The sequence below is a fragment of the Anastrepha obliqua genome, chromosome 3 (genome assembly GCF_027943255.1).
Source record: "Anastrepha obliqua isolate idAnaObli1 chromosome 3, idAnaObli1_1.0, whole genome shotgun sequence".
Lineage (NCBI taxonomy): Eukaryota > Metazoa > Arthropoda > Insecta > Diptera > Tephritidae > Anastrepha > Anastrepha obliqua.
The window spans coordinates 71,099,282-71,116,272 of record NC_072894.1 but is presented as its reverse complement, the minus strand read 5'-3'; the positions used below and the strand labels follow the sequence as shown (position 1 = coordinate 71,116,272).

The following is a 16,991-nucleotide window of genomic DNA, read 5'->3' as shown; positions in this document are numbered from 1 at the left end:
CTGTTTTTCTTGGGTTTCTAGAGGGCAATGGCATTTGTGCCTCCTCGCCACACTGAAACTCAATGTACCTGTGGTCCGAGCACGAATCTTCGGCAAGGACTCTCCAGTTCTTGATTGACCACCCAAGTTTTGAGTTTGATAGGGTTAGATCAATCACCTCCTGTCTTCTAGACGTTACAAACGTTGGCTGTGAGCCCTTGTTTTGTATGTCTAGGCAGGAGGACGCGATAAATTCGAATAGTCGAGAGCCCCGTCCATTGCACTTGCTGCTGCCCCAGATTGTATGCTGGGCATTAGCATCGCAACATAGGATGAGGCCCAGACTGCGCCGCTCACAGAACCTCACGAGACTAGTGGCCTTCCCGGGTGGTGGCCCTTCCAGAGCATCGTAAGGAAAGTAAGCAGATGCAATCACAAACTTCGACCATCCGCGTCTACCTCTATAACACACCTCAGCCGCTACCAGGTCTTGGCAACAGAATTGCTCAAGACCCGTCACAGTGAGATGGGATGATACTATAAGACAGGGCCTAGGTCTGCTAGAACTCCTGTCATATAGTAACGTGGCCCCTTTCAGCGCACTTAAGCCACAGAGACGGCCCCTAAAGACCCAGGGCTCTTGCACTGCTGTTATGTGGGGTAATGTGTGCAGCTGGGAAAGCCTTCTACTTAGTAGTGCAGTAGCGGCTTTGGAATGCTGCAAGTTAATTTGCGTCACCGTCAAGGGACGATAGCTACAGGAATCGTCCGAGTCAATCATTTGGGAAAGACATGGAAGCTGGCCGTCCCAAAGAAGAGACTCAGACGGTTCCCGTACCGTGAGCCCATGACATCAACACTGGCCTCGTCCACTCGCACCACAAGAGTAGCCCCTTCCTTCCCGTCCCGGTTTTTACTCTTGGTGTACGAGACGACTCGCCAAAGCCTCGTGTTGATGCCCGGATTCTGGGCACGTAGACAGGATAGGACATCCGCCGTAGACAGGTCTGGATCCGGAATCCAGCAGATGGCCTTCCTGAGGGGTACACTCTCCTCGCTGTAGACTGCGAAGCGAGTGGTCCCCATGGGGGGCACGTTATTGACCACGGTCCTGATCCACTCGAAGTTGGCCAGAGACGCGCACGTCACCTTTATGGTGCCGTCCTTTGTCTCATAGCCCTTCGCGTTGGCTTCCGCACCGGAGGCAATAACCCGACGCATCAGCTGGCTTTTGCAGTATTTGATTTCTGCATCCGTCAGCTGATGGTCAGGCCCCAGTTTTCCAATCACAGCCACAGGTCGTGGGCCAGCAGCCTTCTCGCTATAGGATGGCTTGGCCGCACCCTTGGATGTGCTTGGGCGAAGGTCCAGCTCCCGATCCTCCACTGACGAAGATTTCGCCGGGCAGACAGCTGTGCTGGACATTTTGTCGAGGCGCCGATAGAGACGTGGCTCAGCAGAAACACTTACATTCTGTCAAAAAAGTACCGGGAATTGTTAAAAAAAACGCAAAATAATTGTTTAATCATCAAGTTTTATTTTGTCGCCTTGAAAATAGGCTCCATTCGAAGCAATACACATGTATGCCAATGTTTAGCCAAGTCATCAAAGTACGTTTTAAACGCGTTTGAAGAGATCTCCAGCTCCTTCAGCGAATTCTCCTTAATGGCCTAAGTTTTGGGAAAAGGAAAAGTCACAGGGGGCTAAATCCGGTGAACACGGTGGTTGTTCGATGATATTTGTTGAGTTTTTGGTCAAACAAGTGTTCACAATATAAGCCTTGTGAGACAGTGCGTTATCATGGTGCAAGATTCATGAGTTTTCTTTCCCCAAGTTGGGCCGTTTCCTGCGCAAATTTTCTATTTACCCTAGAGCCATTTGGAACGAATTCCGAGTGCCATTTGGAACGAAAACGAGTAGCATGACTTTCACTTTTGACCGACTTTGGCTTTTTTTTTTGGGTGTCGATTAATTTTTTGAAAGCAATTCAACTCTCTTGGAATGAGTCGAGCAGCCACGCGTCGCGTGCCTAATTGATGGTGTAAAATGTTGCGAATTGATTCGTGAGACACGCTAAGGTCACGAGCTAAGCTTAAATGATGGTTTTCCTGCACCATTCACTTGACTTTGTCAAAAGTCTAATCGAAGCAGAATTTTTCTTTGGTGTTATACATACATGCATATGTACAATATATAAATTTTGTAATCGGGTCACTGAACTTGCGGATTACAGTCTAAAAATAATGTTTTGAGAAAAATAAAAATAATGTATTTACCCAAAAAGTTCTCTCCTAGAAAAGCCAATGACTGAGCCAGTTTAAAGAATATTATTTATAAAGGTATCAGTACATCAGGACCAATCAGTTTTGATTTCGAACATCTAGGAACATACACTTGTCAGAAAAATTATCCGTACACAAAGAAATGAAAAACACATATTAAGAAATTCATTGTAAAAAAACTAAAACATTTTAAACTTTTATGAGAAAGGTTTAGTTAGTAATTTTTCTACAATTTCTATAAATTTTTTCCTAAGTACATCATTAAAAATTAAATTTCACAAAACAAAAAACTTCACTTCAACGAAGTAGAAAAAGTATTCGTACATTGCAATATACGGTTAGAGTATTCATATTTAACAATAAAAAATTATGTGTTTAGGTGTTAGTAACTTATGGGATAACTTTTCCGTTTGAGGACCTCCGCAAGTTGATGTGGCATGGAATGGACCAATATACATAGAAGTACATCTTTGATAATTTTGCTCCACTCATTAATTATATATTACGTTTTTAAGCATTACCTTGGGGTTGTGCTGTGCTGACGGATTCTGCGCTCCAGTAAATTCCACAAATGCTCAATGGAATTGAGGTCTGGGGATTGGGACAGCGTGCGCAATTGGTCATTTGTGTTATGCAGCAACCAGAGCTTAACATTATATGCCGAATGCTTGGGATCATTATCATGCTGAAACTGGAAATCATCACCAAGCTCCAACTGTTAAACGCTAGCATTAAAAGTTTTTATATAAAAAAATTGATCCATTGTTGACTCTATAAAAACAAGTTTGCCCATTCCTTGCCCCACCATACACCGCCGGACCATCACACCTCCCCCGCCATGCTTCACAGTTGGTACAAGATTTTCTTTTACGAGCGCAGTACCGCTCTTACGCCATACCCAACTCTCTTTTTACACGGTATTTTTTACACGACATATACACATACATAGCGTTTGTCATATCTACTGATGATAGCATTTTTGGTCCAGTCGATAATAAATTTGCCTGCACGTTGTAAAGTTGAATAGTTGCAAAAATGATTTTTGTTCTGAAATTTTATATGATTTGTACTTCTGGATTGAATTTTAACCGTACATTAACTTTAATTTATTTTTTTTTTTTTGTAATAAAAATTAATAGGTTTTATTTTATAAATTCTTATATATTTAATATAGATTTCTTTACTATTTCTTTTGTTAATTTTTTTGGAAAAATATTTAAAGTTTTGTCATCTTACACGTTTTTTTAAGTTGTGGAACATATCGCCAAATTTACCATATGTCGCATGTATCTTTTTGCACGCATTTCTAAGGAACGTATCTACCGTGTCAAAACAGAGTTGCGTGTGTTTGCTTTCATCCGAAAATAGAACACGATTCCAAAATTCTGGAGCCTTGTTACAATAATATATTCGTTTGCAAAATCTATGCGTTTTTTTCTGTTGATTTCGGATATGTACGGTTTTCTACGTGCTTAACGTCCGCGATACCCATCTTTTTTAAGTATTTTACGTACAGTATCGTCGTTCACATGCTTGTCAAAGGAATTTGAAATGTTTTTACATATTTGAGGAGCCGTTATTCGAGTATTATTTTTCACTGATTGCAATGTGGCTTTGACACAATTGAACCAGTTGTATTGTATGTTTGCACGACATACTGCACAGAAGACTGGCTTTTTTCTATGATTTGCCCAATTTCGCGGAAAGCTTTACCTTCATTCCTTAGTTTCAGGATAATTTTTCTCTCGCCAGCACTAATTTCCTTGGTTTTGAGGGCCATCGCTATTTCTTGTACACCAAAACTTTAAAATAACTCCAAAGCAATTTACTCACAGCAAAATCAATTACACACTAAAATAAAACCGTTATTGGGTATGAATATGCCACTGCATACTGGGGGGAATCCCTGTTTTCATGTGTACGGACACTTCGTTTAAATGAAGTTTTTTTGTTTTTGCTTTGTAAAATTTAATTTTTAAAGATGTACTTAGGAAAAATCTTTTAAAAATTATAGAAAAATTACTTACTAAACGTTTCTCATAAAAGTGTTAAATGTTTTAGTTCTTTTTACAATGAATTTCTTAATATATTGCTTTCATTTCTTTGTGTACGGATACTTTTTCTGGCAAGTGTATGCATGTATGTATATACATATATGTTGGGAAACTAAATTTATAAAATATAATAATTTACATTATTAATTGTGAGAGTTATTGATATTGAATTTTGTGACTTATTAGACAAAGGAGTTTATTAATAGACAGATCGTTCCCATGACAGTCGGAACGTCCTGGATTTATATATATAGCACTGTTACTAAAGTCGCATTGCCAATGCATATACCCTATGCTCAAAAAGCATGGGGAAAGTGATGTTGACTGTTTTCTTCGATTGCCAAGGCGTTGTGCACCATGAGTACCTTCCATCAGGCCAGACAGTTAATAAAGAATATTATTTATCCATTTCGAAGCGTTTGAGAGATGTTGTACGTCGCAAACGGCCACCTGATATGGCTCTGTGCGACTTCTTTTTGTTTCCCAAATTGAAGGAAGGAGATTTCGGTCGATAGAGGAGATCAAACCATCCCTTCGTCGGCCTGCCAGGGATGCATGGGGGACTGGGTTAAACGTTGGCACATGTGTGTTGCTTCAGAGGGTCATACTTTGAAGGAAATAAAATAAATTTGCCTGAAATTTAACTCTGTTTTGTTTTATTTAAACATTCCCAGCTTTCTGATAATAGGGTATGTCCCGCGGCATGTTGTGCGGCATCTCTTCGACTACACCGACGAGATCCAAGATCAAAGTTGACGGCAACTACTGGATCGGGCAGTATATAGATGGACATTAAACGAAATTCATCGGGAGACTCTGACTACCTTCCTAAACTCGCGATCCGCGAATGTCGTTCTCGGAGTCCACCCACGACCTATTGTAGATGAAGAGCTTCAGCTGCCCCGCGAGACCCAATTACGTTCTGGATATTGTATAATAGTAGAGTCAACTCCTACTTACACTGAAACGACCGCAAAATATATGGCAAGCATGTGAAAGTAAGCCGCCCGACATTAGCCTATTTTTCCCATACCCCATCAAACCTACCCACCTCCCTTTGAACCCAACCTGTCGAAACAGCACGTTTTCTGGGTCTAACGTTAGCTGAGTGAGACGAGAACGACCGGTGACCATAACGCACTGGTAGGGTTTAGTAATGTGCTACAACAACAACCATTGAAATTTGTTTCTATTGTTTTCTTTATGCAATGAGCCGCTTGCTACAAAAAACGCTGAATCTCGTATAGGGGATCCCCCAGACTTCCCATGACATGTTAAAACAACAACAACAACTTCCCATGACAAACAAAGTCAACACTGTCGTTAAGCGACATTTCCCTAAAATGTATGGAGAACATTTTATGTTGTTAGAAATACAAAAATGGCGCAGTCCCAAGTAGCAGACGTGGCTGAGTTGTATTTGATGATGAAACTAATCTCAAAAGTTCATAATTGAATACCTCTTGGCGCAGGTCTGTATAATTATTATTATTTAATTCTTGTTTTATAAACAACTCTGAGTCTGATGCAATATTTTCATAGCAAAAGTGATGTATACACAAGTATAGTTTATAGACATCGTTGGTGATAATTAATAGCATCACAAAAACAAAAGAAAACATAAATAAATGAATGTCAAAGAAATATGAAATACCTAGAAACATATTTCAATACCGCACTGTTATCGCAATACAAACTGCCAGAGCGATAACCTTTGATGATGCCTTGGTGGTGGTTCCAGAGATCGACCTTGCACATGTTTTTCGGCATTAGAACATCTGAACATTTTGCTAACAGATCGAATTAAATACTCGACTGCATGGGTTAATTCACTGGCGATTAGATGCATGCTTTATAAGAAGATCAACGCTCTTACAAAAGCATTGCAACGACTTATACTTTTACACTTATAAATAAGTTAATTTAAACCTCACATTTTTGCATGTCAAACATACCTTCTTTTATTTCTTTTTCATATAAGCATCAAGCTTAAAAATTAATAAAATTATATACATATGTACATTAATGTTTAGTTATCATTTCCCATATTATCAATACATTTCCTGATCCGTAGAATATCCTCAGGATAAACACGACAACAACCTCCAATTATGCATGCGCCAAGCTCAATCCATTCAGGTACATAAGACTCCAGCGGTATGCAATCATCGTGACCTGTCCATTCCCCTTGTTTTTCATCGTAAAATTCGCCACGATTGCTGTACACAATGAGAGGTATGGATTCGGCATTGGCCAGTACGTGCAGCGATTTAAAGAGCGGTTTAACGAACTGAAAGAAAAAAGTAAGTGAGTTTAGATTTATCTAATCGAATAGCAAATAGTTCTTTGTAACTCAATTTGCTTTACAAATTACGACATTACTTTTTGCAAATACGAATGTGGATGATTGGAACCAAAAAAAGCATTCCAACGCAAGTTAAAGTCCAAAGTGGCATTTAAAAATTCTATGTTAGCGACTGGGTGATACACAAGTGAAGCTTTCAAACATAACAATATACATATTTTGATTTAGAAAAGGAAAATATCATTAAGCATAAATCCGCTATAGACAAGAGAGTTACCGTGCCACTGGGTTGAATACCTGGCACATGAAACATCAAACATATTTTTTAAACCAAAAAATATAAACGCACTATTGCAAAAGAAGTTAGTGGAGGTTGAATTAGTTTTAAAGGTTTTTTTCGAAGATTTGGGGCTTTATTGTGAAAAAACGGTACAAAATATTTTATTCGAAGTATTGGCCATCGCTAGCTACAACTTTCGCCCATCTTTCGGGCAATTTCCGGATGCCGTTTCTCCAAAATTCTGGCCGCTGCTTGGCTATCCATGACTCAACCCATATTTTGGTAGCCTCGTACGAGGAGAACCGCTGGTCCGCCAAATCGAGACTCATATGCCGGAACAAATGATAATCGGAGGGAGCTATGTCTGGACTATACGGCGGGTGGGGTAACACTTCCCAGCCAAGCGTTCCAAGGTATTTTTTGACAGGTTGAGCAACATGCGGCCGAGCGTTGTCATGTTGCAAAATAACCTTGTCGTGCCTTTTTACCGTTTCCGGCCGTTTTTCTTTCAATGCCCGGCTTAAACGCATCAATTGCAGTCGGTAACGATCCCCCGTGATTGTTTCGCCCGGTTGGAGCAGCTCAAAATATACGACGCCGACCTGATCCCACCAAATGCAGAGCATGATTTTCTTGCCGTGAATATTCTGCTTGGCCGTCGACGTTGATGCGTGGCCGGGCAAACCCCATGATTTTTTGCGTTTTGGGTTATCGTAGTGGATCCATTTTTCGTCGCCAGTCACCACCCGATGCAAAAAACCCTTCCGATTTTGTCGCTCGATCAGCAATTCGCACGTAAGAATCGCCGTTCGACGTCGCGCAGCTTCAACTCGTGGATCATGCTTTTGGATCATTCCCATCGCTTTTAGACGCTTGCAAACGGTTGATTTATCAACGCTCAATGATTCAGCAAGCTCTTCTTGGGTTTGGCACGAGTCTTCGTTTACCAATTCCCCCAATTCCGCGTCCTCGAACTTTTTGGGCTGGCCAAGACGCTCCTTGTCTTCGGTGTGAAAATCACCACTTTTGAATCGTCGAAACCAGTACTCACATGTTGAAATCGATGGAGTATGGTCTGGGTAGGCCTCCTGCAGCAATTCACGGGCTTGGGCTGTATTTTTTTTCAAATTGAAGCAGAAAAGCAAAGCTTCCCGCAAATTGCGTTCCGACGGCACGAAAGTTGACATACTCGGAGCACGAAAACACTGCGTTGTTTATACTTCAGCGAAATGACAGATACTGATAAACAAAGCCTAGGGATGAGGCTTTGTCATGAATATATATTCAGTATTGCCAACGCGATAAAGTGATAAATAGCGCCATCTGTGTGTCACCTTTAAAACTAATTCAACCGCCAATATTTCCGAAATTCCATTGAAATTCAATCTCGAGCACTTGTGAGTTAAAAAATATGTACAATATATAAAGGAAATAAACATTATCGTAATACTGGTCACTTCTAAACTCGCAAAGAGGTTATCCCAAAAACGCATCTGGCGGTTGAACTTAACCTCAAATTTTAAGTGGTCGTGCTTAACCTCAGACTATAGGTAAAAAACTTTGATAACTTTAAGTAAAAAAAAAATCTTTGATAACTTTCCCGCAGCCCTCGACTTACTATTTGCATTCGATTTTGAAAAGTTGCTATCGAAATTGACTCAACCAAACACAATCCTTTTGGGTGTTTAGTCGAGCTCCTCCTTCTATTTGTGGTGCGCGTCTTAATGTTGCTCTACAAAAAGGCAGGGCCTACAGTTTTAAGCCGATTCCGAGCGGCAGCTAGTTTTTTATGAGGAGCTTTTTCAAGGCAGGAAAACAGTCGGAGTTCATTAAAAAATCTTATAAGTAAATCCTGCTACAAAAACTAACTACGCGGACGAAATCCAGAACAAAACAGACCGACAATTACTGGATCAGACTTTGTACAGACAGACAATTAAGGAGTATCATTTTACCGCCCTCTTAAGCTTCCGACCCCCGAATGCCGTCATCGGACTCCAACCACAGAGGAAGAGCTCCAACTAACCCGAGAGTCCCGCGTTACATTGGCACAATTACGTTCTGGATACTGTAGTAGGTTAAACTCCTACCTATCCAGAATCGACCCCGACATACTAAACATATGTCCAGCATGTGAAGACACACCGCACGACACTAACCACCTATTTTCACCACACCCCATCAAACCCACTCATCTAGCACCCCTCTCCCTCTGGACCCAACCTGTCGAAACGAAGATAGCCGGTGATTACACTACACTGGTAGGGCAAAATTACTACTAGAGCAACAACAACAAAAACTAACTTAAATATTACATATACATAAATTTTGCTCTCAAATTATTACAAATTTATTCATTACCTTTGGATTGACACAGTTTACACCAATGGCAATTAAACGTTCAACAGCGTTTGCCTTCTTTACTTTATTCCATATTGAATAGGCTGCATTTGAAAATAGTTCGCCGTGCGCCAATGCTTCATTATCCTATGAATAAGACAAAAAAACAAATATGAATTCTCTAAAAACTTTTCAAATTCTTCATGACTCACCTTACACTGAAATGAAACCCAGAATTTTACATCAGGATAATCGTTTAGCAACATATCAACAACAGATTCAGCTTCCATCTACAAAGACAAATTCCAAAATATTATAACCATGCACTTGCCAACAAATCAAACTTGCGCATACACCTGACATGGTATTGTTTCCACAGCCAAGCCGTCAACACCCTCCGCTAGACAAGCATCAATTCTCGGCCGATGCCAATTTTGTAAATCTGCGCTTGAGACACGTTCCGAATAACTGCCTTTATATTCGGAACCATCATGTAAGTGTGCACCATAGGGGCCGATCGATGCCATTACAAGTGGCAGACCAGACTCCTGCGTGCCATTCGTTTTCTCCACCATTTCGATATATTTAGATTTAGCCTCCTTGGCAAGCTGCACACTTTTACGCATCAACTGTATGCTTTCCTCACGGCTCAGTAGCAACTGTTTCATGAAACCCTCAATGCTGGATTGATAGGTATTGGAAACTATGATTTGAGCGCCATCTATTTAGGATTACAGATAAATATATTAAACTGGTTAAAAAATGTGTTTCCTTGTTATTTAACAAAAATATTTACTAAGTCCTGTCACACTGCGATATTCGAATTAACCAACTCCTTACATCTACTTACTCTGAAGAAAATCCAAATGTGTTTGCAAAACAGCCGTGGGATTCTTCTGATCAAAACGTGAACCCCACAAAGGATCTCCATCGATTTTCTCCTGTACATGACGTGCTAGTTGCGTTGAAAAACCACCGCTTTTCACCAAAATCCGTTGGGTCGGTGGCATCATTAAAATGGCTTAGTAATTTGTGGCGAGAATGAAACGGAAAATATAGAAACAATGGCCGGCAAGCGTAAGCAGAGCGTTGTAGCATACGCCAATGAAAATGAGAAAGAAAATATTGCATATTACTTTTTGCTATTTGGTGTAAACAAAGACAAAATAAAAATACTTTTTACGGTTGCATAAAATAAAGAAAATTTTACCTTCAACAATGGGCACGTACTTACCAGCTTCCAAGTAAATACCTTTTGGTTGGGCGAGTAGGTAAATGAACAAATGAATGACAAAAAGCAAGCAATGTGTTTCTTTAAATGGAAATCAAGATAACCATCGTTGTGTACCAACAACTCCTTCGCTTTTGTTATTCCAAATTCTATTTACGTATGCAATAATTATTAATCACTTTGCCTTTTTGCAACCAGATAAGTTCAGTTTTGTTTCTTTTCTTATACTAAGTCAACTTGTGCGTTCTTTGCTAAAATATAGCTTTTGCAAGCATTTTTCAGCTTTCTTACCATAGATCATAGCATAGGTTATCTATGTAGCATAGATAACATAGATGACCCATAGATAATAACAGAGATGACTAGATGTGAAACTCTTTTTCTCGTGAAAGCGCTGAAAAATGTGCATTTTTTATAACATTTTCCAATATTGCCACACCGGTAGAAACATGAATTGTATATTTTTGAACCAAAGTTCTGGAATTTTTAGTTTCCACACCACCATTGAGGTTAGTATTTAGTGTGCGGTTGCCCAATAGCCTTATATCACTCGAAAACACCTACATATACTAAAAATAAGCACAATCCGTATGAAATATCTACATAAATAAGCAAAAAATTTAAAAATTTTTATGTAAATGAAATTATTTGAAACTGAAATACAAAAGTAATTTAATAATAATAAAGTAATGAACGCGAAAAACATAAGTTATAATTAAAAACATGACTTATTCCGATTTTTTAATGTAACACAGAAATTGGGTAACAAAAAAAATTCTCAAACAACGAACAGAATAAGTTAAAGCAGATTACCTTTAATTTTTGTACGCTTTTCAACCATAGAATATTTACGTATATACAAATTTACATAAACCAACACACAGTTTTCAATAAAATTACATTATGTACACAAGACTAATTAAAAGTAGAAGTCGAAAAGGATATAACGAGCTTTGGATTCTACAAACTCACTTAAATTCAAATTATTACATTTCAATTTAATTAATTTTAAGACAAATAATTATAAACATTTCAACGCGCCATTTCTCCATTAAGCAAAAAGGAACTGTTTTCGTCAGTTATTTTTGGCGCATTTCTTCTGGCAGCCAGCCATTTCGCCTATCAGCTGTTCAAAATCCCATAATGTGTGAGTGCTGCCAAGTTTTGAAACGTCCTCATGGGCGCGCTCTCTCTCAAAATGAATAAGTTTCACATCTAGTTATCTATGATCTATGTTATCTATGTCTTGAGCTGTTGAAGCCGTTTGCATAGATGACGCCGTTTGGTTGGTATTCTCTTAATATTTTCAGTTTAAAGAAAATTAGATTCTCTTGAATAATGTCAAGAAAAAACCTAACTTATGTGAATAAAATTTCCAATACGGGCATGTCGAGTCTGTGCAACCCACACAAGGCATATTTGCAACTTTTATGCTGTACCTTTTCATAAAGAACTTACTTTCAAAGATATAATGCCCTGAGAAATTATTAAACTTATATTAAAAGCTACATTTATTTATATTAGTTATAAGGTTAATAAATAGATGAATTTTAAATTTCCTATATGTATTTATTTTTCATTTTCAAACAAGAAAATCGCCGATCTTAGAGTGAACCTAACGGATATAATGGGCAGTGATTTAAGTGTTAATCAACAGGCAATTTATTGACGCACATATACTTACACACATACACATGCATACGTGTATTCAATTGTACAGATTAATTGAATGATTCGACGCTCTTTGAAAGTTCAATGGCGTTTGATTTACGGAAAGCAAGAAAACAGCTTTCACGTAACATTTGATAACCCCGGATAACACACTTTTTGAAGTACAAGCATGCATACGAGTATTTAATTAGAATTATATTGAAAAAAAATGTAAATCGAAAAAAAATTGTTTTTATTTAATTGGAAGACACAACTTAACGGTAGCGAAACCCCAAATACATAAATGGAGTGTTTCAGTCAATGAATTAATATTTTGTTTTACTTATTAGTTACAAAATTAAAAAAAATTCGATTTCATATTAAAAACTATGGCTTTACAAAGCGTTACATGTGCCTATCCGTACAAAAACAACATCTGAAAGGAAATAAAAAGAAAAAAAAATTTATTTTGTGTACAAATTTTCAAGTTAATTTTTTTTTAGAAACATTCCATACTAACCTTGGCCGCATCGTGCCGCACAATCCAGACGAGCTTGATTGTGATAATTCTGGCTGTCGCTGCCACAAACTGGATTGTATTCCATGGTGGAAGGACAGGCGCGCAAACAAGCTAAGTACCTTGGTGAAGGGACCGTGGTCGAAGAGGCAGGTGGTGCGGTTGTGGTGGTAGAAGAGGTATCTTTACCAAGGAATTCAAACAACATTTACTTGAGTATTAAAAGCAGACATGTGCATATATACATATCCACAAATGCACCATGGAAATGCAAGACTACATATGTATGTACATATTCAAACATATGATACTTGCATAGATAAATACATATAGTATGCGAGTATATAGTAAGCACTGGTACATTAATACTCATATATGCATTAATAGACTTACCAGGAAAATTCGGAAAAAATGGGTTTGAAAAAGTCGGACCCTGCCACTGCTGTGGGCGTGCATTCACAATTGTGCATAAATAAGCTGATATGAAAGAAAAAACTTGATAACTTTTTTAAAATTAACAAAATAATAATTTCACCTACCGAAAGTACACAGTAGAACTAATTTTGAATTCATGTTTATCACTTTTTAATTTTGTATATTAATCTGCAATTAAATATTTGTTTGAGCCACGCCACGTTATTCCCCGACCAACTTCTGCAATCAACTTAACACAAAGCAAATTTCCCCCATCGGTTTTATACAACCATGAATGGGAAGACCCATGCTGGAGCCAATCGATCGCCAACTCATAAAAACTTTATGTTCATACATACATATCCATCTCAACATACACTTGCGCAGTGATGCTCTCAGCTCTGCTCTGCTACGCAAAGAAAGCCCTGTTTTCTCAATTGGATGCTGGGGGAATTCTCTTATATTGTATAAGGTCAGCTAAGGCAAGTGACCGCCGTAGCCGTGTGTAAGTGCGTGATAACCATTCGATTGGTCCCCGAGTCGATGCGCACTGTAAATATAAAACATCTAATGATTATTAGCTTTTTTTATTATAGTTCACGTATTTCATATGTATTCTCATACTTAACATTAAATTGGAGAGTCAATGGCCTAGCTGCTTGTACTCTATTATAGACTTTAAGCGTTGAATTTTATACTTTGTTTAATAAATAATAATAATAATAAAAGTTTTTTCTAAAAGCGATTAGTCCTCTGCAGGCAGGAAAAACATTTAATACCAACAATCTGCCGTTCGGAAGCTGCATAAAGGCCTGTCTACATACAACTTTGCATTGGCGTCGGCTTCAACAGCTGACTATGAATACATACATTTTTAGGAACACGTTCACATAGCCTAATAGACTCGTCATACTGGATCCGTTGCGGCACCGAATTTGACTGACAGCAAAATAAATTATGTGTATTTGAGTCGAAGGCGCCACATATGTGTCGTATGCCTTGGCGGAGAAAATAAATGGAATTAAAATTAATTGAGTCAATTAAAATGCAACCTTATATTTTCAATGAAAGCTTAAAAAGCTTGAAAGAGTATAGAAAAGACTAGAATTAACCAAGATGTCCTAAAAAATGGATGTGCGCCCCGATCTCGACGTAATGGTCGCACCCACCAAACCAGTCGTGTTTAAGACTACCATAAATTCTATTAAAACATTCTTTCGCTTCAATAAGCATTCATGTTATAATACATTTCATAAGAAACAAAGACCAATTTATAGCAAGTTACTAAGGCTAGCACTAACTTCCCAGCCGTGAAGTGTTGCTAGCAACTTTAACTGTCAAATTGGAAGAAACGACAAATTTATGAGCCTCACCCCAGGAGCAATCAACAAATTTTTGGGAGAAAAGTGTTTTCAAACAAATTAATACACAAAATTTTGACACAAAAAAATATAAAGAAGATTACTTACATTCTTTGAGAAGACGTTTCGCTTAAAAATGACATATTTTCGTAGTATTCGAACTAAGGGACTTCACTCGCATACAAACTTTCAGCTTTCGCTCAATTTTAAATGGCATGTATGTACATTTTGCACGGTTTTATCACGGCACGAACTGAATACTACTTTCGAAATTTCACACATATTTCACGGCAATTAAACTTGTATGGATTTTGACAGCCATTTCACGTGAAACGCGGACTTATTACTACGCTTGACGTGCTCGGTATGAATCTCATTCTTATTATTATAATCTTACCTTAATCTGTTTGAAATTGTAGTGTGGCAGATGATTGTTACGCGGATTACTGAACAGCTGATATGTCTATTGAGAAGTTTTGTGAGTAAAAGATTGATCGCAGGCAACTAATATGGGTATTAGCTCCCCTGATACTAAACAAAATTTGTTAATTTCATTTTCGCTGCTGCTACGCCTGCTTCATTTCTGTTGAAATTCTTAAGGTCATTCATCCAAATTTCACAGCAAACGAGTGTGACCACCTACACCTGGCCGATCTCAAGATCCTAGTTTATGAGATCTCTATTCGGAAATCTGGTAACTGGTAAATCTACATAAACGCATTAAATAGATGGAGGACTTGCATACCCGTTACTTCACCTCTATTGTGAGTAAGCTCTAGTCGACCGTAAGGTCCCTCCCTGTCCAACCCGACGATGGCAGAGAAACATGCGGTGAGTGTGTTTCGTGAAATCCTAAAATATGGCAGTCCTTACGGCAACCAGAAGGTTACACAATATGCCAAGCAGCAGTGTACCGCTTGCTTTTACCAGGGATGAAATTCAAGCGGCCATCAGGAAGGCAACGGCATCCAAAGCCATGGGACCCGATGGATTGATCATGTTGACGTATAAAAAAACTCAATGAAAGGAACATATTTAATTAAGGTGTTCAATTATCTATGTCCTCTTATAACCTGGAAAACCCATCAACCAAAGAAAGCCATAACATCCGATTTCTCTCCTTTCCCCAGTAGTGTAAACACTTAAAGGCCTTCTACTCCCGATCTTTACGCAACAACTGACCCGTGTGATATGATACATCAACGCGGTTTCTGTAAAGTACACAGATCACCACATAAACCGCTGACTCAAACAAAACCATCCCTGCAGCAGAACAGTTCTAATAGCGTTGTATTTGTCTAAGTCTTTCGACACAGTCAGACATGCTGCGCTACTAGTTGACAACGAACAATCTACTCTCTTCGAGGTCAAATCGCTAAACAGAGGAGGATAAATTAAGAAGACGCAGAGTGGTGTCCTATCTCCCTTGCTTCTCAGCTTTTATATTTCAACCCTTCCTTAACCACCAGAGCGAGTTCCCTGGACCTCATACTCTGTCCATTGCTCGACAATGGCGTCCGGTAATGACAGCGATGATTTGTATTCAAAGGTCTTTCTCTGTCTCGAATTTTTCTCACTTCTACCCTGCAAGGAATCTCCAGCATTCCCTCACTAAATCCACAACGACCCTATTCACAAACAGGACGAAGGCGAATACAGCCACGATTACCATTAAGATCCAAAACAGCAATAAGAAGCAAAGAATCATTGCTTGACATTTTAAATTTAATTTGATTCAGTATATGATCTTGCAGCCTTATAGATCCGATTACAAAAATTTGCGGAGATACTTAATGATTAAATTCAATTAAGTATTTACAATAAAGTTAACAGGGAAAAAAGAGAAAAACTACACTACGAATACACAAATTCAATTAAACGTCCAAATGACTGCCTATTGGTAGAGATTTTTGAGGCTTTATAAAATTCAGTAAGAGCCTTCCGTATCGATGCTTGACCACAATAATTAGCTTTAGCCGAAGTAATATATAAGTATTGTTCATGGGTGGAAATTAGTGCAACATCCTTTAGGGACATTGAAGCCGATATGCTCAAGTAATTCCGGGCAATTAATGATTTGCAAACATGAGGGAATGTATGTATATATCTTCTGCATTCGTATAGGCATTCTTGTCCTAGTCCTTCGCCTATGCTCGCAGAAAGAGTACGTTTCTATATGCATTCGAAGAATGTAGCTTATGTGATTCACATAGGTAAAGTTTTAGTTAAGGGGGGAGCCTGGTTTATGAGTTCTAAAAATTGCATCTCTCTGCGATTTTTTTTTTAAGGAAAAAATTAATTTAGCACTGCAAAGTTTTTTCTATCTTTTAATGAACATTTAAAAAGTATAAAAAATTTTTGTACTGGTTAAAATAAGTTGAAAAAAATGTTTAACATAGAAATTAGTAGAGCGCTGCAACGCTGGAGTTTCCAACTGGCGTACAAGATACAGCTCGTAATTATTATCTAAAGCAAAAAATTCAAATGGATTTCTAATTATCATGATTTTTTATTCTAGATGAACTAAGAAAACCGAGAGAAATTCCAAAATTTCAACTTTTTGGAGGTTTTAAAGAAA

General features: G+C 38.3%; 2 protein-coding genes across 2 annotated transcripts; both read right to left on the bottom strand.

Annotated features, from left to right (window-relative positions):
* Nucleotides 1-6,280: 6,280 nt before the first annotated feature.
* Nucleotides 6,281-10,601, bottom strand: LOC129241546 (uncharacterized). The gene is made up of 6 exons (XM_054877940.1): nt 10,475-10,601; nt 10,091-10,261; nt 9,597-9,961; nt 9,453-9,530; nt 9,262-9,387; nt 6,281-6,605 (listed from the first exon to the last, which is right to left on the bottom strand). Exons 2-6 carry the CDS (start codon nt 10,251-10,253, stop codon nt 6,345-6,347), a joined length of 993 nt encoding a protein of 330 aa, XP_054733915.1. The 5' UTR covers nt 10,254-10,261; nt 10,475-10,601; the 3' UTR covers nt 6,281-6,344.
* A 1,767-nt stretch (nt 10,602-12,368) lies between these two features.
* Nucleotides 12,369-13,381, bottom strand: LOC129241528 (uncharacterized). The gene is made up of 4 exons (XM_054877918.1): nt 13,178-13,381; nt 13,032-13,115; nt 12,642-12,821; nt 12,369-12,557 (listed from the first exon to the last, which is right to left on the bottom strand). The coding sequence occupies exons 1-4, from the start codon at nt 13,209-13,211 to the stop codon at nt 12,517-12,519; spliced, it is 339 nt and encodes a 112-aa protein (XP_054733893.1). The 5' UTR covers nt 13,212-13,381; the 3' UTR covers nt 12,369-12,516.
* Between the last annotated feature and the right edge of the window lie 3,610 nt (nt 13,382-16,991).